This window comes from Carassius gibelio, chromosome A22, assembly GCF_023724105.1.
Source record: "Carassius gibelio isolate Cgi1373 ecotype wild population from Czech Republic chromosome A22, carGib1.2-hapl.c, whole genome shotgun sequence".
Lineage (NCBI taxonomy): Eukaryota > Metazoa > Chordata > Actinopteri > Cypriniformes > Cyprinidae > Carassius > Carassius gibelio.
The window spans coordinates 11,622,754-11,645,385 of record NC_068392.1 but is presented as its reverse complement, the minus strand read 5'-3'; the positions used below and the strand labels follow the sequence as shown (position 1 = coordinate 11,645,385).

The 22,632-nt window shown below is 37.2% G+C and overlaps 1 protein-coding gene across 11 annotated transcripts in view; it reads left to right on the top strand.

The window, feature by feature from the left end:
- Positions 1–22,317, top strand: part of camsap2a (calmodulin regulated spectrin-associated protein family, member 2a) — a 33,264-nt gene extending 10,947 nt beyond the window's left edge. Inside the window, exons 4-20 of one of the 11 annotated variants that reach the window (XM_052539727.1) lie at positions 2,859–3,020; positions 3,797–3,880; positions 7,517–7,549; positions 7,844–7,985; positions 10,050–10,189; positions 12,302–12,392; positions 12,484–12,580; positions 12,707–12,744; positions 12,847–12,913; positions 13,005–15,024; positions 17,622–17,758; positions 17,842–18,062; positions 18,470–18,560; positions 18,723–18,788; positions 19,226–19,341; positions 19,620–19,738; positions 20,038–22,317. In XM_052539727.1, coding sequence (XP_052395687.1) covers positions 2,859–3,020; positions 3,797–3,880; positions 7,517–7,549; positions 7,844–7,985; positions 10,050–10,189; positions 12,302–12,392; positions 12,484–12,580; positions 12,707–12,744; positions 12,847–12,913; positions 13,005–15,024; positions 17,622–17,758; positions 17,842–18,062; positions 18,470–18,560; positions 18,723–18,788; positions 19,226–19,341; positions 19,620–19,738; positions 20,038–20,343 — 3,930 coding nt within the window. In that variant the 3' untranslated portion in view covers positions 20,344–22,317. Of the gene's footprint in view, positions 1–2,858; positions 3,021–3,796; positions 3,881–7,516; positions 7,550–7,843; positions 7,986–10,049; positions 10,190–12,301; positions 12,393–12,483; positions 12,581–12,706; positions 12,745–12,846; positions 12,914–13,004; positions 15,025–17,621; positions 17,759–17,841; positions 18,063–18,469; positions 18,561–18,722; positions 18,789–19,222; positions 19,342–19,619; positions 19,739–20,037 lie in introns of all 11 variants that reach the window. The other 10 variants (XM_052539726.1, XM_052539728.1, XM_052539729.1 and 7 more) reach the window with 10 other exon arrangements.
- Positions 22,318–22,632: the final 315 nt, after the last annotated feature.

Genomic DNA, 22,632 nt, shown 5'->3' with positions numbered 1-22,632 from the left:
TCTAATGTATCAGTGCTGTTTCTTCTATCAAGCTCTAGGTTTGCTGTGTTTGTGGAAACACAGGGCAGTATTTATGAGATATTCATTACAGGACAGTTTCTTCTTTCTGCAAGGATGGATAAATATGAAAAAGTTGCTTTTGGACACATGAGTTTTGCATTACATAACAGCCTAATTTTGTATTTGTGGGCAGTGTTTGTTTTAGATCTTCAGTGGGAATGTGTTTATAAATGCATGATTAGAATATACTTTTTTGCGGAGCTTTGGTGATCACTTGAGAAATACAGGTTTGAATCTGACCTGCAACATGTCGATCTTATTCTCCATCTCGCTGTCCCCATTGAAAAATTAATAATAATATAAATAATATAATATTAATAAAATGTATTAATTATTACAATACAATACTGTTTATTTATATAACACATTTAAAACAACCGATTAATTAATGCATTATAAAAATTTGAATTACATAAATATAAAAAAAAAATAATAATAATCCAGTGAGCAGTTGATCTCTGTTTTGAAGATATTATTAACAGATCTTTCATCCCAAGCCAGAACATCAAATCATTGCGCATGCACTGAGCATTTAGAATGAAAAATGTTTAATCAATAAAAGGATTTATAAATGTAATCAGCTTAAACGAGAAGCTCGGCTCTTATGTAACAGTTTTTTTTTCTCCCGTGATGAGACATGGGAGTGTCACAGCTCATGTGGAGAGGAAATCAGAACCACTCAAGTGAGAAAAATTGCTGACTTAACAGCATAACTCAGTGTCACTGGGATCCATCAGAGCGAATCTTTCCACCGAACTGCGTTCATACACATCTGATGTGACAGAAAAGCTGCTCTGTTACATTCTGAAATACCTGTTCATCTCAACAGACACTCAGATTTACAATGAAAAGGCAGCACAAAATGCAGTGGAAAGGAGTGTGTAAGATCTACATCTAGAGTATTCAGCATAAACAATGTTATTATAATATGTAAATAAATTCATACATAAATAAATAATAATAATTAATTAATGATAAATGCTGTGATTTATTATCTCACTTCAATTCACTTCTTTTAATTATTTTAAAAATGTATTATTTTATTTACAGCATTTATATATCATTGTTAATATATATATATTATGGTGTGTGGTAGAAGTTTTAGTTTTTATTTTTGGGCTTGATTAAATATAAAAACAAATTCAAATAAAATAATATCAATAAAAAAATAATGTAATCTGGTATAAAGTAACATTTAGCAAGCATAACAAGGCAAGTGATGAATCAACAGTGACACTTGATTGCTTTAGAGGCATTTAGCATCAGTCAGCTGGAAGGGCAGTCACATGAACGCTGTTTATTAGACGTGCTTAGACGTGTCATTGTTTGCCTACTGTGCACCGGTTTCTTTATTTCACCAGGGTTTGCTTTCAACGAATCAAAATCAATATCTGTCTTAAGTGTTTTATGTCTCTCTGTGCCCACAAGGTTTTTAATAAGACAGCCACTGTTTAATTTGTGTTTAAGATGGGGGTTCATTTTTCAATTGCTTGTTCTCAGAGGTTACTCAGACTGTGATGGAGAGGACCTGCTGTTATCAAATAGATAAACTGAGGTATCAGACGACATGGAGAAGCATACTTCCCAAATTTCAATTAGTGGCATTTGCCATTGTTTGGTGATTTTTGTGTATTTTTTATTTTTTTTCTGGCTGCCATTTCAATAGAAATTTACTGGAGCTGGAATTTGGGATTTTCCAAGAGTGCTTTTTTTTAGGAGAGATCAACTCACACCTGTCAAAATTCGCTCATGGAGTAGAAAATAGTTTAACGTTGAACTTTAAGCAACAACAGCCGATGGAACGGCAACGGCAATCTGACGTAAACTGTTAACTACCGTAGCCAAAGAGCGCGAAAACCACTAAGCAACAACCGAGAGGACGGTGAAACATTCAATCATTTATCATTAGCATAATAAAAATGTCATTTAAATGAGCGAGAGAAAGCGTGCTTTTGAAATGAAACGACAACTTATAGTCACAATAAGAGTTTTTAGTTTTCTATGATGCCAATAAGTCTAAAAACCGCGATTTACCATGCAAAATATATTTGCCTTTTAATCTGTCACGTAGTAGCGGCAAATTAGCTTTACTCCCGTAGTAGACCGTCAAAATGTACACCTCACAAAGTAACACTTAAGGTCGCGCATGCGCGATCACATTTTTTTTTGCAGTTGCCTTTCCATCGGCTGTTGTTTCTTAAAGTCCTATTTAACGTATCCCTTTAAGTATATAAAATATATTTCTAATGTTGAGGGCGAGAGGATGGGCCCCCAGTAGGAGCGGGAGCGACTGTCCTATCTCAGGGAAGATTATCTCTAATTGGGTCGAGCAACGGGGGAGCAATGCTGCCGTTTCCAGGGCAACAACCTCCAGAGACGACTGACTGCCAACCGACAAGTGACAATTGTCAGCACGGCTGATGATGTGGCCAAAAAAATGGTCACGATTCATTGCTTTCAAGTGTAAAGGCAGATTTTTGCTCCTAAGTGAAAGTTGTTGACAGACCGTCCTTAATTATGGATTTAAACGACTCTTTATGGTCAACAATTCTTTACTCTGTTCCAGTCATTCTTTCTTAGCTAAATATGTTTGTAGATATTTGAATGAAAAACAATAGTCTTTACGTTTAGGACTTGACTGTAAGTACTGTACTGTACTGTAATTACGTTTTATCGAGGAATAATATACCGCGATTTTTATGGTTATTGTTTCATCGCCCGGCCCTAATTGTCAGGATGTGCATTCAGGAGAATGTGTCAGCAATTTATCAGGCGTTTTATTGTCTTGTTGTTGACAGAGCGCCCACCTGGCCATGATTGACACGCTAATGATGGCGTATACAGCAGAGACGGTGAGTGTGGAGAAGGTGATGGCCTGCATGCAGCAATACTCCACCGATTACACAGACGGAGACGTGCCCTACGACACAGAGGATGCAGTCACTAGCTGGATGAATAAGGTATTTTTGTTCTTTTAGAAATCGTAAGCATACCCATAATGCAATGCGGATGCATGAATTGCCTCATCAACATCTTATATGGTTTGTTGCACTTAGGGTTAGGGTTAGGGTTAGGGTTAAGCTGACTTGAATATTTCCTTGTTGGCATGTGTGATCTCTGAGGGCATCTTTGAGAGTCGGTGAAGGGCCGTCCCAGGACTTTTGTTTACATTCCCTTGCAGGCCAGCTGTACAGGCAGCCTAAATCAAGACAGTCCCGCACATGTTGCTAAACAGGCCAAGAGGGACTGCAAATTTCTGTTGAACACTTTTGTTGTCTTCCTGATGGAGAAGTTTGCATGAGGGTTTCTGGTGTTTGCATCAAGCATTTTATCATAATATTGAGTTTCAGATTCATTCTTAAAACCGGACCGTCGTTTAATGAATTAGTGTTGGCCTAAACCAGGGGTCTCCAAACTGGAGAGTTTAGCTCCAAACTTGCCTCAGCACACCTGCCTGGAAGTTTCTAGTGTACCTAGTAAGAGCTTACTAAACAATATAAGATATGAATATATAAAGAGTTTGGTTACAAAATGCAATTAGTCAATTTTGAAAAACCAAGAATCGACTTTCAAAGATTTATTATAAAATTGTATAATTTTTTCCCCAAAGTCCATTGAATCAATATGAAAGTTATTTTCCATATTGAAACTGTGGAAAATACACAACATAGTTCATCAGCTCTTGTAAGTTTGTATTAAAAGGAACGGCAGTGATCTGTGTTTTACTCTATTGAAGGTGAATGAATACTTGAAAGAAATCATAATGCAGGAGCAACGGAGGACGGAGGCGCAGAACGCAGAGCCTGTTGAGAATCCAAAGGTAAGTGTGCACTTCCTGTTCTTCTCAAGCAGCGATGATTCAGAAATCACTTTCGTCCGTAGGAGGAAGATACAGAGAGTGTCAGAGAGAAAGATGGGTTTTTGTCATAATGAGCTCTCGTACGTTTCTGAAATCTGTTTAAAGCAACGTTCTGTCCTCCATCTGCCAGCATTCTTCACGCCTCAAAACCCAAATGCTTGCACAGATTATTCTGAAACTCACGTATTCTGATCCTGAATACTGTACAGTTTTGAATTCACGAGCTTGAACGCAACATTAATGCAGAAGATTTGGGAATGCTCGTCGCTTTAGGATTTCTGGTCGCTAATGTCAACATTTAGAGCAAAACAGCATAAATATATCAGTATCTTTCAGCCTTTGAATGATATTCACTATCTTACAAAAGAATGCAGTACAAAAGAATCTGACGTTTTAAACCCCTAGTTTTGTAAGTCTGTGTAAAAGTTGTCTCAGATTCTCCTGTGTAAATCTTTGCCACGTTGAGGTGAGTTCACAGGACGTGAGGGATATCATCAGTCTTGTTGTGCTGTTTTAGAAATGCTGCTGTGTTGAGGTATTTCTGACTTGCTGCCAGGCTGATGTAAGAGCAAAATGTTTGCTGATTCATCTTTAAACGCTTCACATTCCATCTCCCTGTCCCTGTGTGACAGCGTATTTGGGAAACATGACAGGCGACATGAGTCTCACCTTGTTTTACCTTCTCTCCGAGGGAAAGGCTTGTGTACACAGCGTCCTTGTTTAAAGAGACGACAAGACTCTGCCAACTTCCCAGCCCTACTTTTGTTTTTTGTTTTTTTCCCATATTTCCATCGTTAATGTCCGAATCTGAGTCTGGTGAGTGTGCTGAAGTGAGGGTCATCACACAGAAGTGTCCCGAGGTCGTGCCTGGGCTGGGCATCTGATTGAGAGCAGTCAGTTCTCAGAGAGACACAGTCCCAGTCAGTGCTGAGGAGGAATGTGAGGCGCTTACACAACACTGTTATCATCCTGAAACAGCCAGCATGACATGAAGCGCCCAGAAGGACACACACCCACACCAGATGTGTGAATTATAAATAAAAATATAATGCAAAAAAGTACATGTATTATTCTTTTTGTTATTATATTCATTTATTTGTTCATTATAATGATATAATTTGGGAGGAGAGGTCTATATGGTTTATTTAATATTATATAAATGTATTATTAATGATTAATTTATAGTATTTTTTTTATTATATAAAAGTATTTTTAGGAGTATGTGTTAAGTTTGTGTGTGTGTGTGTGTGTATATAAATATATATATATATATATATATATATATATATATATATATATATATATATATATATATATATATATATAATTTTTTTAAGTAATACAGATAATAATTTTAAATAAAATAAATAATAAAATATAAATTATTAATAATGATAAATAATAATTAATATGAATTTATATTATATCATTGTGTGTGTGTGTGTATATATATATATATATATATATATATATATAATTCATATTCTTAAAACATATTAATTATTATTTTATATTAAATAACATGTACATATAAATGTGACTGTATACACTCTTAAATCTATATATTGAATAATATATACTATATATACTAAAATGTTTAATAAATAAATACAATATTTATTGTCTTATTTTTAATGTATTACTGTATACCTCCTGTAATAATATTCATAGCAATAAATAATTTAATGCATAATTTAATTTAATATTTTTATATATATACAGTACAGACCAAAAGATGGAAACATTACTATTTATAATGTTTTTGAAAGAAGTTTGTTCTGCTTATCAAGCCTGCATTTATTTGATCAAAAATACAGAAAAAACTGTAATATTGTGAAATATTATTACAACTTAAAATAATAGTTTTCTATTTGAATATACTTTAAAAACTAATGTATTCCTGTGATGCAAAGCTGAATTTTCAGCATCATTACTCCAGTCTTCAGTGTCACATGTAACATCCAGTCTGGATCATGATCATTTAGAAATCATACTAATATATGCTGACTGATATATTTGATGAATAAAAAGTTCAAAAGAACTGCATTTATTCAAAATAAAAAAAAACATTAATTAATTACAATTAATAATATATATAATAATAATAATATATATTCTAATAATATATTTTCTTTACTATCACTTTTAATCAATTTAATACATCCTTGCTGAATAAAAGTATTGAATTTATTTAAAAGAAAAAAATCACTAACCCCAAATTACTGACCATTAGTGTAAATTGTTATTACAAAATATTTATATTTTAAAAACATAGCATCTTTTTTTTTTTTTTTTTTTTTTTTTTACTTACTTTTTACTATTCATCAAAGTATCCTAAAAAAGTATCACATGTTCTGAAAAAATATTAAGCAGCAGAACTGTTTCCAACTTTGATAATGAATCATCATATTAGAATAATGTCTAAAGGATCATGTGATAATGATCCCAAAAATTCAGCTTCGCATCACAGAAATAAATGATAATTTAAAGTATAATAAATGTAAAAACAATTATTTTAAATTATAATAATATTTTTTATAATAACATTTTTTTCTGTATTTTTGATCAAATAAATGCAGGCTTGATGAGCAGAAGAAACTAGCCTGGTAATACCAGACTCTGCTACTTCACTTTGCTTCGTAGACAGTACAGAAGCGAAATGAAATTGAGCGGAAGTAGGAAGTCTAAGAAGAAACTTCTTTCAAAAACATTAAAAATAGTAATGTTTCCAATCTTTTTGTCTGTACTGTACTGTGTGTGTGTGTGTGTCTATATATATATATATATATATATATATATATATATATATATATATATATATATATATATATATATATATATATATATATATATATATATATATATATATATATATATAAATTCTAGAATTAATCCACTGGCAAAAGAATAATCTTTGCAGTCTTCTTCTTAGGGCATTCTGGGTATAAATGCATTCATATTGTGATTCACAGGGTTTAATTTCTCTTAGATCAGAGGGCATCAGTTTTTCTCTTCTTCAGTTTGGCCCCCTGCAGATATTTTGGCATGCTTTTGATGATACTCTTCTTTTCCACAGTCATTTAAGCCTTAAAAGTTGCGAGAGGCTTAAAACTGTGAAAACTAAGAACAGGAACCAGCCCACTGTGTCCTAACCAGACCTCACAGCGTTAAAGCAAACACTTATTTTGGGGCGGTTTGCTTTCTATTCCTTTCTCAGCGATTCAGTCTCAGTGAAAAATTGAAGTGTTTTATCTAAAAAAATGAACAACAAACAATAAATGGTCAAATCAAATGCACCATCAGAAGGTAATCTAAATATAAAAGTAGGTGCACTAAATTAACTGCACTAAATAAATATACAATATTGAGCAAAAGAGGTTTATGGATTTCTTTCTTTATTAAGTGTAAGTACTAAACCTCCCTCAAACTTCAAGAGTTCCACTGTTTGTCCGCCGAGTGTTTTCTTCTAATCCGGTTTCTAGTAAAGAAGGTATTGTCACGCTTAATCTGATATGGACGTTAACGATTGATTGCTGACGTAGCTGTTCTTTCCTTCTCTCTCTCTCTCTCTCTCATTCATTCTTTGACTGGCTGAAGTCTCCGACCAAGTGGTATATGAAGCTGGTTCCTGTAAGTGTCTTTGTGAATCGCTTCTTTCATCCCGGCTTCTTCCATCTCGTGGCTCCATCGTGTTTTTGTTGCCATGACAATGCTTTCACATTGTCCTCAGCTTCATTAACCACGCAATAAACTGTCGACAGAGAAAAATGTATATTAGGCTGAGTAAAAATAGATTTTATCTTGCCATCCATTTCTGGTCGTTAAAGTTGCCACTGCATGTGTATTTGTCCATAGACTGGCCAGTTGTTGAGTGGTATCAGATGTGATTTGCTCTACTGAATCATTCACGTCTGTTTGCTCCAGGCACGTTACAGGAAGGAGCAGGTTCTGCCCAAGATGATGCCGTGGATCCCTCCAGTGGACAACCTCCTGAAGGACAGCACGGATGGCTGTGCCCTCGCCGCCCTCCTGCACTTTTACTGCCCCACCATCATCCTCCTGGAAGGTACATAAACCTGCCAAACCTTCAGCGTTACTGCACACTAAATAATACACAGGGTTCAGAGAGAATAGTGTGTGTAAGCTACTGAATCAAAATGAGCCCCATTTACTTCCTTATTGAACGCCACTGGAGTTATTGTACTCAGATCATCAGAATGAATTCTCATTTTTCAACATTTTTTGAAAATGTTATACAAGACACTTTTTTTTCCCCCTAACATTTCTTAAAAATATATATTTTTATATTATAAAATAACAAATTATAATATTGATGTAAGTATAATATTATTTTTCTACCTTTTCCACAATGTTTAAAAAAAAATATATATATATACAATAAACACATATGTTATAACATTTCATAAAAAAACGATATCACCAAAAATATCATTTTTATTACTTTATATGTATACCCTTTGCCTTTATATTTTATTTGTATTATATTAATATGTTATTATTATATTTCTATTTTTCATAATATTTTCAAAAGATTATATGAGAAAAAATAAAGATGTTAATAAATAAACAATATTAACATTAATACTGTGTAATATTCTATATTATATTAGAAGTGTTAATAATTACTAATAAAAGTTTACTATTATTTTATTTCTATTTTTTCACAATATTCTTTATATTATCAAAAAAAAATTTTCATAACATTTAATCAAAAAAAATTATCCACAATAATAGTATTATTTTTTATTCTGAAAAACTTTGTAATAATAGTAGTAGTAATACAAGTATAATATTATTATATTTATATTTTATGCTCAGTGTTTAAAAAAAAGTTGCTGTACAAATATTTTGTTTCATAACATTTCACAACAAAACCATAGAAAATTAAAGTCTAGAAAAAATTGTGTGGGGGGGGGGGGGGTTCTAATTAAGAGTTATATTGGGATTTATGTAAGAGGCTATAAGGTTTCGCATTTTCGAAGGGTGAACGTGTGCAAAGCTTATATTAGTTGAAAAACTGTCAAATATAATAGACTGAGAGATCCCTCTGCAATGAACACTAAAACCCTGTTCATTGTAGACGCTGACCTGGCAGTGTGCTATATCTGATGACAATAACATCTTTCTGTGGGACTGTGTCTTCTCCTTTGTGTCACTATCAAATATAGGAATGATGTTAAATGATTAGAGAATATAAATACCAAATATTCAGCATTCGCAAACTGTCTGAGAAGCGTCTTTATGTGCGCGCAGTAAACCGTCTCTCAGAGAATGCACGAGTACTGAGTGCTCTTTTGCTGCTTATTGCGCATGAATGGTTTAAAAATTCTTGAATGTTTAATTGCCCAGATTTAATAACACGTGCAGATACAATCCTTCAACTGTCCTGGGTGTCTTTCACGCTGAAATGTCTGCAGGAATTTCCCATATTATAAGTGCAGAACCTGCGGAAGTGAGTAAAATTATGCATAATACACGCAATCCCGCACCCAAATTCACGCCCTGAAAATGTTTCTAAAGCATAAGCTTTTGCTTCACAAATCTCACCCTGTGGCAACAAACAGGTAGCTTACATGTTCCTAACCAAGTAGTGAGTCAGTAGTGACTAACGCAAACCTAGTCTACCTTTTAAAGTGGTCTATAAGTTTCCTCCTGTTTGTTTCACTCATATCTTTAAAAACTCTGAGATTGGATCATTCAAAGGAAAAAAAATTGCAACTTACTGTACATATGATATTTTTAAATGTTATTTTTACAAATCCATGACATTCAGCCATTTTGCTTTGAATTAGTGAAAACAATAGTCTTCAAGTACTCATTTAGAAACATTTATGTGACTTTAATCGTCTTGAACTCCTGTTAATCTAATCACAGTGATGAAGAGGTCTAGTGCTGAATCTCCACCGAGCTGTAAAATCAAATGAAGGATGCAATTACATTTATCTCCAAACGCAAACCTGAATCACATGAGTGTCATTTAGACTCTATGATTAATGGGCTTCTCTGTGATTGGTTGAGCCCTTGTCAAATCTGCCAAACAGGCCGGATGAATTGTCTCGGTGAGTAGCGGCTGATTAGTGTAGCACTTTGAATCGTCTTTGATTTGCAGACGTTTGCCTGAAGGAGACCATGTCGCTGGCAGACAGTCTGTACAACCTCCAGCTCGTCCAGGACTTCTGTAAGGAACACTTGAACCATTGCTGCCACTTCAGTCTGGAGGACATGCTCTACGCTCATTCTTCCATCAAAGTAAGCCTTCAGATACAGCTTGTATCTTCCAGTTAGAGACCCTCAAGTTCCCCAAGTTTCTTGCTTTCATAATTCATTGGCGTATGCGTTTATAACTGTAGGTCAAGGTTTGTCAAATTTCTCAGGCCGTGGAATATGAGGTTAATTGGAGCCCTTTTCTCACAATAGCGCAAGTGCTGCCTGTGGGATTTGACTGTATTCCTGTTAAAAAGCCAAAAGCATGAGGCCTGCCTTCAAACTTGGTGCTTAAACCAGCTTTCCAATGGAAGCAGATTCTCTAAAGACTGGTGCCATTCACTTAAACAGCAATAAAATCACATTAAAAATGCCTAAAAGATATTTAAATAATGCCTTCATGTCTTTGATCTCAGTCCTCTCTGGACTGGAGAGAAAGAACATCTGCTGCCAAGAAGGAGAAGCCTTTGGTTCTTCTTGAGATGTTGATGGAACAGACATTTCTGCTGTTGCCGTTGAACTCTGGTTTCAGTGGCTGTGACAAATGAATGTGGAGATGTAGCTTGGCATTTTATGGGAAGGATTTGGAAACCTGGCCACGTTTACCGAACCACAAGGATGTTGTTTTAAATGACCTTAATAAACTCTAAACAGAGAGCAATGATACTGGTTCCACTTGTTTCTTTGTTTAAAGTGTTTTTGCCGAATGGTATCAAATTCTCACAGAATGTTGAGATTTATTAGCACCCAACCATCTGATAGAGTCTGGTACAGTGCTAGACTTCAGAGCTGAATCTCAGAAATATGAGTGGAATTGAGAGCAGGTCACTGAGCTGTAACCTTGACCCAGATTCTGTCAGAGCTAATCTAATCCCAGCCGCTTCCTTTTATTAATATGTTGAGTGTGGTTAGCACATGTGCTTCATGTAGTGAGGTGCAGCTTTGAGTCCGGACTGTATTGTTACCTAAAATAGATTAAAAAATTAATAGAATAATAATTTTTCATATTTAATTTGGTTTTCTGCAATTTGCAAACTTGTCTGGGTCCTTTCTTAATAAAAATTGAGACATGCAATTAATGCAAAAATATATGCAAAATTCACCAATGAAAATTAGCATATTTTGAAAAAAAAAATTTTAGTTGTAATAAATTAACACTTACAAATTGACACCCCTAAAAGCAACCCCCCTCCCCCCCCCCTCCAAAACTACAGATAAACCTTCTAATAAAACGTTGACGCTTTGTGTGTGAATAAGTACGTAGACAGGCAGATGGGGGAGAGGAACCATTTGCCAAACACCATCTGGGTACAAACCCACCTGCTTCGGCACTTTTACCCACTCCGTATAAATGTTGTTAGTGGACCCCATCATTTATTCCTTTAGTTATTGCCAATAGCATTGGTAGATGGGGTATGTGACATTGCATAAAATCAGTGAAGCTGTGTACAAATTTCACCATGAACTATTTAAATCAATTGACAATGGGTAGCTTTATCTTTGTTAATTCGCAAGTATGTGACACTTATGTTATTATTAAAGGCTTTTTCAAATGTTAACAAATGATGCCTTGGATTATATGTGTAAATGCTTTAATCATTTGTACTGTACATATGCAATAGATGTGGGTTTGAGTGTCTAGAGCTACTCTAGGCTATAAAGAGAGCAAGGACTCTTTGTTGAAAGTCAATTGAAATGCTGAGGTAAAGTCTTCTGGGAATGGCCTTGGATAATTGCTGCGGTTACCCTGTGCCTTTAAACTGCTAGATGTAAATTCTGCTGAGTGGGGAATAGTGTATCGTAGACATATTTCATCATGTCAGGTACCCTCTATGAATTCAAGGTCATGAATTCTGTAGTTCTGGCATAAAGATGTTGTTCATAGCACAAAAAAGCACATGTGCATTATTAGACAAAAAAAAAGCTATATATATATATATATATATAATTATATATATATATAATTATATAAGATATATAATTAAATTTGAAGGCAAAGGGAACTCTTATTTCCAGGTGGTGTCCGTTCATGCATTACCAGGATTAAGAGAATTGCAGAGACATCTTGCGGGAGAAGAGGATAACACAAATTAGTTTTATACAAGCATATGCATTATTTAGTAAAAAAAAGTTAATGTGTTTGTTTGTTTTTACCAGAATAACTATCTTGTGTTTATGGCTGAGCTGTTCTGGTGGTTCGAGGTCGTTAAGCCACCATTCATCCAGCCTCAGGTGTTGGATACTGAAGGTAGACCAATATTACAAAAGAATGAATTTTTTAGAAATATTAGCCAGTGGTGTTGGTTTGTATACTGACACATTTGTCTTGTCATTTCTAGCACCAGCCCCTTCACTGAAAAATCTGCCATCTGTGCCCATCTCAAAGGTCACTAAGAGAAGTTTCATGGAACAACCACCTAGTCCAGACAGACCAAGGTATCTCAATGGTCTCTTTTATTAAAAACTTCCCCCTTCTGCTTAATTTACAATGAATGCCTGTATTAATTGAAATTGAAACGTGAAATTGGATTGATATTGATATTTTTTATGTTCATGTGAAAGTCTGCCACTCCGACCTCAACCACAGACTCCAGGCTCAGGTAAATTTATAAGGCCTAAAAAAATGTTTTATGACAACAAAATGTAAATCTTAATATGAAATGCACCCAGTTCTATATAAGTTATACATGAGTGCTGTGCAGGTGAGATCAAGAGATCGACCTCAATGTCATTTGTGGAAAGCTTTATGGGTACTTGGCCCAAAGAGAAGTAAGTGCAAGTTCATCTCATTATTGAGAATTAAAGACATACAGTTTGAAACTGCATGCCAACTGGATACCATCCTCTCTTCTTTCTTCAGGTCTGCTGCTCAGGGAGTGTTCTTTGAAATCCCATTTGATAAAGAGAGCACCAATCAAACACCTACTGGACGGGGGATGACTCGCTCTGTCAGCACTGAAGGTTTTGGTTCCAAGATACCCCACGGCACCAAGGGCATCAAAAGAAACCTGTCCTTTCAGCCGGTTAATGGCAAGAACATGGGCATTGAGGAGGAAGTCTGTCCTGACAGCCTATCAGGAAATCATAATAGCCATCTAAATGGCTCAGGGCCACCTAGCATTGAAGAGGCCCTTGAGATCATCCACAACTCAGAGAAGAAATCTCAGAGCCCCAGGGCCCATGCGCCCAGTGAGGGCTTCTTTCTTCACCTCCAGAATAAAAGTGATTTGAACCCTGAAGCAAAGGATGCCGAGCTAGACTCCGTTTCAGAATCATCCAAAGGGATTGCTAGCACATCCACCACTGAAGTAGACACCGGCATCCATGTGCGGACAGAGGACATCCAAGAGACACTAGATGAGGATTCATCCCTAAGGGATTGTACTGTCAGCATGGAGCTTGACACAGATCAAGACTTTGAAGCAAGAGCTTCCCATAGCCAGGGCTCTACAAGCCCATGTCCCAGCACCCTAAGCAGCAAGTCCCCTGCTGGAAGTACCCCTGGGATTAAGATGACCAGCTTTGCTGAGCAGAAGCTCCGTAAACTGAATCCAAACATGGAGGCTAAAGGTGCTGCTTCCCAAAGTACAACACCAGACGGATTAGATCTCGGTATTCCTCACTCTGTCTCCTGGGCTCCTTCACCTGAGGTGAGCCCTGCACATCAGCCATCCAAAGACCCGGCCCATGCCATGGCTGCGGAAATGGTGCAGCTGCGTATGAGACTTGAGGAGAAGCGTCGAGCTATTGAGGCTCAGAAGAAGAAAGTAGAGGCGGCTTTTACCCGACACCGCCAGAAGATGGGACGCAGTGCCTTCCTCACAGTTGTCAAGAGGAAAGGAGTAGATGGCACCTCACCTTCTCAGGAGGACACTCCTAGCTCGGAGGGAAGCAAGACACCAGCGGAGACACCTCAGCCAGTCAAGTCTCCGGTGAAGTCTGCGGGTGAGGACGGGACATCCGAGGCAGATCTGATGGAATACACACGTTCCATTGAGAAGCTCAATGCTTCCCTAAGCTTCTTGCAGAACGAGATGCAGCGGCTGGCCCAGCAGCAGGAGGTAATCATGCAGATGCGGGAGCAACAGGCTTGGGTTGTGTCGCCACCTCAACCTTCTCCACAAAAGCAGGTGCGAGATCTCCGAGGGAGTGGGGCGCGCTCTTCTGGGTCTCCCTCACCTGCGGATTCTCCTAGAGCTACGCACCGTTCCCCTACAAACCTTAAGAGGAAGTCTGCTTCTTTCCATTCAAAGACACCAAGGACACCCAGACCCAGTGAGCTAAAGGTCACTCCCTTCAACCGAGTCCTGACCGTTCCACAGTCGGTGGACAGCATACCACGCTTAAGAAGGTTCTCCCCATCTCAGTCCATGTACTGCTCATTTTCTTATTTGGGAAATGAGAAGAAACCACCATCAGGAGTTGAAGCCACAGACAAAGGCATAGAACAAGGCCTTGAGTCTTTATCGATTGAATGTTCTTCTGGTACCATTACCTCCCCATCCAATGAAACCCAGCAGGCTGTAACTGAAGATGTTGACTCATCAGCCAAGGAGCCAGAAGAAAGGGTAGAGGAGAGCAAGAAGGAGAACGAGGCAAAAGAAGAAAGGGAACAGCTGAAGAAGCCAGCAAATGAGATAAAGCCGGCAGTGGAATCTAGTGTGTCGGAAGTTTTGACGCAGATTGTAATGGAGACCGTCATTGTCACTCCCACCGAGCCAGCTGATATTGCCCATCAGACCAACAAAAATTTGATTGAGGTTCCATTGTCTGTTCTCAAGCCCCTGGATGGACAGACATTACAAGATGAAGGCGAGAAGGAGACCTCAGGGGAAAATCTGGACGATGAGCAGAAAATGTGCCGTGGATTCTTCTTTAAGGTAGATATGAATGTCAGAAGATCCTTGTCTTAATCCAGTGGTTCCCAAACTTTTTTCAGCATGCACCCCTTTCTAGTGTTTGGTACCTGTCAAGCACCCCCCCCCCCCCCCCCAACACCTTACTCTGGTTAGATTTCACATTTTTAATTGCAATAACTAAATAAAAATATTCACTGTAAATTAGAAAACATAGTCATAATAAAAGATCACTTCCTTTTTTTTGTGAGATGGATGGGCCTGCATGTTTGCACACAGATCATATACATTAAATATATATGATATATACATATAAATATTTCATTTCTTTAAAGTGCCCGTTTTTAACCTGGATTCACGAAACATTCTTAAGAAGAAATTTCTTCTCAACTTCCATTTTCTTCTTATTTTTGAATTTTAGAAAAAACTTATAGATATTTTTTTAATCCCAAAAAAATTCATCTTAAGAATATTCTTATCTTTTCTTAAGATTGTTGAAGATAATCTTCTTAGATTTAGGACAGCCCCAGACTTGTCTTAAATCCAAATAATAATAATTATTGAATTAATTTATTGGGTTATTTGAAATTAATTGTTATATTTGAACATTACAGCAACAGCTACATATAATACATAGGAGGACTAGAGATGTGAAAGTTTTCTGAAGGGACAGCGATGACTGTTAATGTGAACATGATCGCTCATGATTAGCCTGTGTGTGACGCTGCTTTTTGCTGACTTCAAAACTCATTAGCAACCCTGAAACGAGTCAGGGTTAATTTTAGTTTATTAATACATCATCTTTGGCAATATTCGGTGCATATGAGTGCGCAGGATGCATTTGCTAGAAGCGCGGACTAAAATACCGGAAGCGTTCACTCAGATGAAAGTGCAAAAACACAACACAAAAATTAATGAAACATATTGCTGCAGCTTAAGACAGGCTATTTTAAAAGTAACTGTTCAAAAACAGGCCGCATTAAAAACATGAAGCTGAGCGCCATTCAAAGTCGCAACAAAAATATACAGTCTGGTGCGTGCTTATGATTATGATTATTAGGGTAATCTACAGGAGTGAGTTTAGCAGCAACATGTATTTATTCAGATAACGGCTGTTAATTTCTTCTTAAGAAAAAAAATTAAGATGTTCTTAGGAATATATTTGAGAACGTTTTAATATTTGAATTGATTTCTTAAGAAGATTTTTGTGAATCCGGCCCCAGGTGTCCATTCTGTTGAATGTAGTAAGTGAAAAAATGAACGAATTATCAGTTAGCGCCTAATATGAACGAAAAGAACAGGGCGGGGCTATTGTGACACAAACGTGCTTGTAAAATGAAATTATATCAATTGTAATTTATACAGTAATGTGAAATTTTATTTCTTAATAAAACCTTTGCATGTAAAGTTTACCTCAGTTAAATACATTAAAATAATAAAGAGCGATCTTTTTCCCCGCCATTACAAACATTCTCTTGCGCACCCCTGGTGGTCAGTCTGCGCACCACTAGGGGTGCACGCACCCCAGTTTGGGAACCACTGTCTTAATCAATAGATTAAGGACGCTTGGAAATTATCTCTTTCACTACCACGTTTGAATACTTACTGTATGCTTACTGTTATTAGTTTGAATTTTAAGATGGTTTACCTGTTAAAATTTGGTGTGATAAAATCACATGGTCACACACCATTGGGTCTATGAACTTGAATTCTTGAATCATGTGGTTTATTGAGGATATTACATTTCTTGACTTTATTGATGCTAGGCTATGTTGTTTTGGACCAGTAAGCAATCATCTAGAGAAAGTTAGCAATGGTTTTATCATTGCGTAGGCAACTGCCTGACACATTTTATTAAGAAACTGTTTTATCTGTTAAAGGTTCTGTATGTAGGATTAACACCGAGTGGTTGAACTAGGTATTGCAGTCCAAAATTAACATTTTGGAGAGTGTTTATATCAACCGGGCCCCACCTTCTCAGACTTGATGACACAAACAGGAACGAAAGCACTTAATGAATGAAATGAAATGCGCTGTGTTTTCTTTCAACTGGCAATCCGAGGTGGTGAGATACAATTGGGTAAACTGGACGGGTTTCACAAACCAAAACAGAGATCGACATTCCTGCCTGGAACGCACATTTTCAAAGGGGAATAACTGACTATAGAATTGTTTTTCAGATAAACAAGTATGTTAACTTAGCATGATCTTAAATATCTGCAAACATATTGTGGTATGTTTATGCTTTAGTAGAGTCAATCTTACATACAACAGGGCCATAGTTATAACCCAAAATGGTGTATTATCGTAACTTTACCTTAGGAAAATGCTGCTTTGTGACTATAGTGAACAAAATTATTTTTAGCGTGAACAGTCGCAGAAGGAGGTTAGCTTGGGACAGATCTCTTGAAAATGCAGCAGTTTGATCTAGGTCAGACAACTAAGTCGAATAAATAATTTATTTGATGGTGTTGACGTTCTGCAGGGAGTCTGAGCAGTGTTGCGTATCTGGCTCATTCAGACTCGTAACATTAACATCAGTAAATTGCCTTCAGATTCCTTGTTTAGATATTAGTTAAGACTTGAACGTAAGACATTGACAGAGATTCTTAATGTCCAAGGATGATATGAAGGAAGAGGACAGCATGGCCATGAAACGAGCAGCAATTCTGGAGAAAAGGCTGAGAAGGGAACGGGAGAGCCAGCAAAGGAAACAACAGCTAGAGGCGGAGCTTGAGCAAAAGAAAGAAGAGGCCAGGTAACACCCGGCCCAGCTGTCAATCACTAAATCTAAACCCCTCCCCCCCTCATATTTAATATCAATCTCGGTCTTTTTCACAGATTGAAAGCAGAGGAAGACCGCATGAAGAAGGAAGAAGACAAAGCCCGGCGGGAGTTTATCAAACAAGAATACCTGAGGAGAAAACAGCTGAAGCTTATGGAGGACATGGACACGCTGGTCAAACCACGGCCTATGGGGGCCAAACAGAGAAAACCACGGCCCAAGTCCATCCACAGAGATGTGATGGAGTCCCCCAGGACTCCTGTCAGGGCCACGGCAGGTAAAGGGCGCCCCCTACCCGCAAAGCCCGACACTGCATGCTTTGTGCTACTCTCAGCCGTTTCCTGTCCAGCTCACTGCATCCCTCTGTATTTCCTCCTAACAAGTACTCTTGAACTGTACTTGCCTAAATATCCATTCTAACCAATTTATTAACTTTCTAACTTATTTCCGACTATTTTCAAAGGACTCTTCCTGAATTAATTAAACCAAGCTGGCTGAATTCCTTTAAGACTCCTTCAAATCACACACTTTTGTGCGTGTTTAGACAGTTTGAAGGAGTTCGAGAGACCGTTGGCAACATTATTGCAGAGAGCTGTAATGTTATGAGGGTAACACAAAGTACGGCGGGCTTGCTGTTGTCTTGTGTAACTGTGGGTCCTGTCCTGTTTTGTGTTTTGCATCCAGGTTCACGACCTCGTGTTTTTTCAGTTTCCAGCCTGTCTCTGGCGTCTCTTGGAGATAATGACAGTGTCAACTCGGATAAGAAAACACAAAGGTAAAAAGCACTTCAAGCAGTCGGCAGAATGAGAATGAGTTTGCTTCCTGTGTTTCCCTGTAATTCTGTATTTTTCTCTAGCATTACTGTACAAAACTAACCCGGTATCTTTTGAATTCTCTGTATTTTTCCTTCGTATTCTTGAATGTTCTTGCTTCTTAGAAGCCACAGCTTAGCATCTGGCAGGCTTTTCTTCTATCTGAGCTCTCCTAGTGTGAGAAATAGAAGGTCAGTCGTAGTTGGATAAGATTCTCTGCTTCCATCTTCTGCTCAAGAAGAACATCCTGTTTTGCTTTGCGTTTGGCAGCAACACGAGGAATGATCCCATCTTTGAACAATAAAGATGGCTACTATAGTTCACCCATCACAGCTTCTTTGTCATTATTAAATCAGCAAATATTTAAGTTCACTAACCTTCACGCTGACACTGAATGGCACTGAGACTTCAAAAATAAAGATAAAGCATTTCACTTTTTGCAGGAGGCTTATTTAAAGGCTTAGTGTTCACTTAATATTATGTTGCTTTCTCAAAAACTTCACATATATATATATGACATTCAGTTCAGTCACTACTTGATTTGACATAATAATATGAATAGATGCATCAGCACTATTCTAGAATCTGATGGATTGCGGGACCCAAGTTTATCATGTCCTCCCAGTAGGCCTGACTCAGCAGACGGTTGCCTGTCGCCCACTCGCTCCAGCAGCCGTAATGAAGAGAAAGACTGGGAGAATGGTTCCACCACATCCTCACTTACGTCCAATACCGAATACACAGGTTTCAAATATTAAAATGTTTCACAATATTTATAGGCTTCAGTCCACCAGAGGGAGCCTGTATATTAGTTCTGAGCAATACTGTCTACATCTAAGCTTTTCTAAATGACCATTTGAACACACTGCACGTAATTAAATGGAATGTATAAAACATGCTGAGAACTTCAGGTGACAGCTCCCTCTAGAGGACTGGAGGATGAACAGCAGACTCCAAAGGTACAATATCTTTTATATTATGTTATGACCTTACATAATACCGTGTCTATTTCTTTGCTGCAGGTCCTAAATTATATAAGGAACCCAGTGCAAAGTCAAATAAGCATATCATTCAGAATGCTTTGGCACATTGCTGTTTGGCTGGCAAAGTCAATGAGGGACAGAAAAACAAGATTTTGGAAGTAAGCATGTCCATTAACTACTATTATTGTTTAAAATTTAATATTTAATAATTTATAGCTATTAAATGCAATGAATGCATTATATTTTATTTAGTGAATTTTAATGTAATTTAATTTTTTGTTGCTTTCTGGAACAGATTAAAACCTATTTTATTTTATGTGTTGCATTTGGTACTCACAACAGTGAAGTTTACATAAAATTGTAAAAAGCATGTTTAAGAGGTTAACTTTTTTTTTTTTAATTCCACAATAAATTGATATTATACATTTTATTCATTATATTTATTTGTTTTCTCAAGGAAATGGAGAAATCAGGGGCCAACAACTTCCTGCTCCTGTTCCGGGATTCCGGCTGCCAGTTCCGCTCTGTCTTCACATACTGCCCCGACACAGAGGAAATCAACAAGTTGGCCGGCATCGGTCCTAAAACCATCTCGCGCAAGATGATTGACGGCCTCTACAAGTACAACTCAGACAGGAAGCAGTTCAGCCAAATACCAGCCAAGACCATGTCGGCCAGCGTCGATGCCATCACGATCCACAGCCACCTGTGGCACACCAAAAAACCAGGAACGCCGAAGAAAGTAGTGGCCCTGAAGTCCTAGTGCTCCTCGACGCCGGACGTACACATTTTCAATGCACTTGTTTGTACATAATTCAATCTTACAACACTTTTTACACTCTTCCGTCAGTTGTCGTTCGGACACACAAGACTGCGTAAAATTATGCATAACTGGAATGTAAAACTCTATGGGGTGGCAAATGGATCTAACTCATGTGTCAGACACCCAAGACTGTGTGATTCAAGTTGTTTTACTGCACCGCATACATGTCCTTTTTATTCAAATGTGCCAAAAAAAGAAAAATAATAATGATTAATAATTGTTCTGGATGACCTGTTATTTTAATTTGGTACACTAAAGCACTGAATGTTCTTAGTTTGTACAGAAATCTCGCACAAATGTTGACGTGTGGCCTTATGTTGCTTTTTGTCTTTGTTTTAATCCTGTTTTTATTTGATTTATTTGTCACGACTGTGCTGATATGATTGTACGGCTGCTTATGGAAAGGTTCTCACATGCATAGCGTGTGATGCTAACAGTTTAGTAGTGTACTGTCATATCTAGTATACACTAACCAGTGTGCTAATGTGCATTGAGTGGTTTAGTTTGCAGGCCGAACCCACTTTTGATGGGTTTTAACATTATCTAACGGCATTGATTCACAGCAGGATTGTGAATTCATTTCATTCCGTTCCTGTAGGCGTTTTTTACATGTATGTATATATAGGGTTGTTGTTTTTTTTTGGACCGACTGATGGAAATGTTCAGCATAATGATTGAATCAATATTTATCTTTCATGAAAGGTCTTAACTAAGACTAGGTGTTAGAAAACCAAACCATTCTGTTATATTGTTGGTGCGATAAAAAACAAAACAAATCAGGTGGGATTATCTTTGACTGAATTGTTTGAACGATATTTCCATGGATGAAGATGAATAGCATCATGTGCTGGAGTAATAATCATTTTCAAAATACTTTTATAGTGTTATGTATGCTTGTGGTGACTGATCTGAAGTTTTTCTCTGTCCCGGGTCAGTATTAAAAGCAGTTTGCCAAATTATATATTTTACCGGATGATTGGAGCCATTTCCGTGTTTTGCGACTGAGGGCTAAATGGTTTGATTGGTAAATTATTTTAAATACTAGAAATCAATCATTTTTGGACTTGTTTGTAAGAGGTTGCGACATGCCACATTTTGTATACGCCTGGAGTCTGTGTGGCATTTTAAGATGTCACGAATCTTAGTCTGTGAGCATTCCCACTTAAGATGCGATCATATTTGCGAAATCTTTTTAAAAATATACAATTTAATTGGCAAAACCAGTCCATTGGAAACAGTGTAGCGATGTTGAAGTCACTTTCAAACCAAGCGACTTTTTGTTGGTCAAAGCACTCAGTATGGATGAATCCGTTGCGAAATCTGCATTGGAAAATCCTTTGCCCTCAATTCAATTCCCAGTATTGAAATGATTCAATTTCGCCAGCAAAAATTTGCCAAACTATGGTAGCTAAATGTGACTACAACTTTAATTATTTTAAGGCAGTATGTGGCTGTATACGGGTAGAGGCTTTGTTGCCTGATGAAAAAACGGCCTTCCTTTTGTGCCCTTGATTTCAGTAGGAATTGTACCAATTTGTAATTTTAGGTGCTTGCCTGTCGAGATATAAACTTGCACACCTGTTCTCTCCCATTCAAACACCTCTTGAGTAGTTTGAGTGATGTGTCGTCGGTGTTTGGGATGGAAATATGTGCACAGCCCTGAATACACAGTAGCTGACTTCTTATATCCGCTAGAATGGTACTAGGCTACTGGAAACAAATGTTATTTGGCCATTTCGAGGCACAAACATGGGTTATTTAACTGTAAATGAGCACGATAGATAACTGTACAGTGTGTGTTCTCTAATCTCCAGCACGTCTCTCTCTTTTATTTTCTTTCAGGCGCTGTGCTGTCATATTGTTCAAGTAACATGTTCGATTTCAATCGCATTTAATAAATTTTGCATGGCCTCATGTGCAGCCTGCTGATTATTATTGCGCATTCGTGAATTTCACGGAGATGTCTATTTGACTTCTGCATTTACTTGCATCTGCAAGATGTATTTTTTAGAGTGTTTGCTCACCTGCAATACTAGGATGTTTCCTATCAGATGTCAAGTAGATGTTAAGAAGATGTTTGTGATTAAGAATGTGTGTAAAACTGACTTGAGATGTCTATCAGATGTTTGTACACAGCAGGTGGTTTCCAGATGAAGATATCTTTAACAGACATCTTTGCTATCAGGGTTGTCCTGGAATTTTAGCAAAATATGCAACAATGCATGCTCA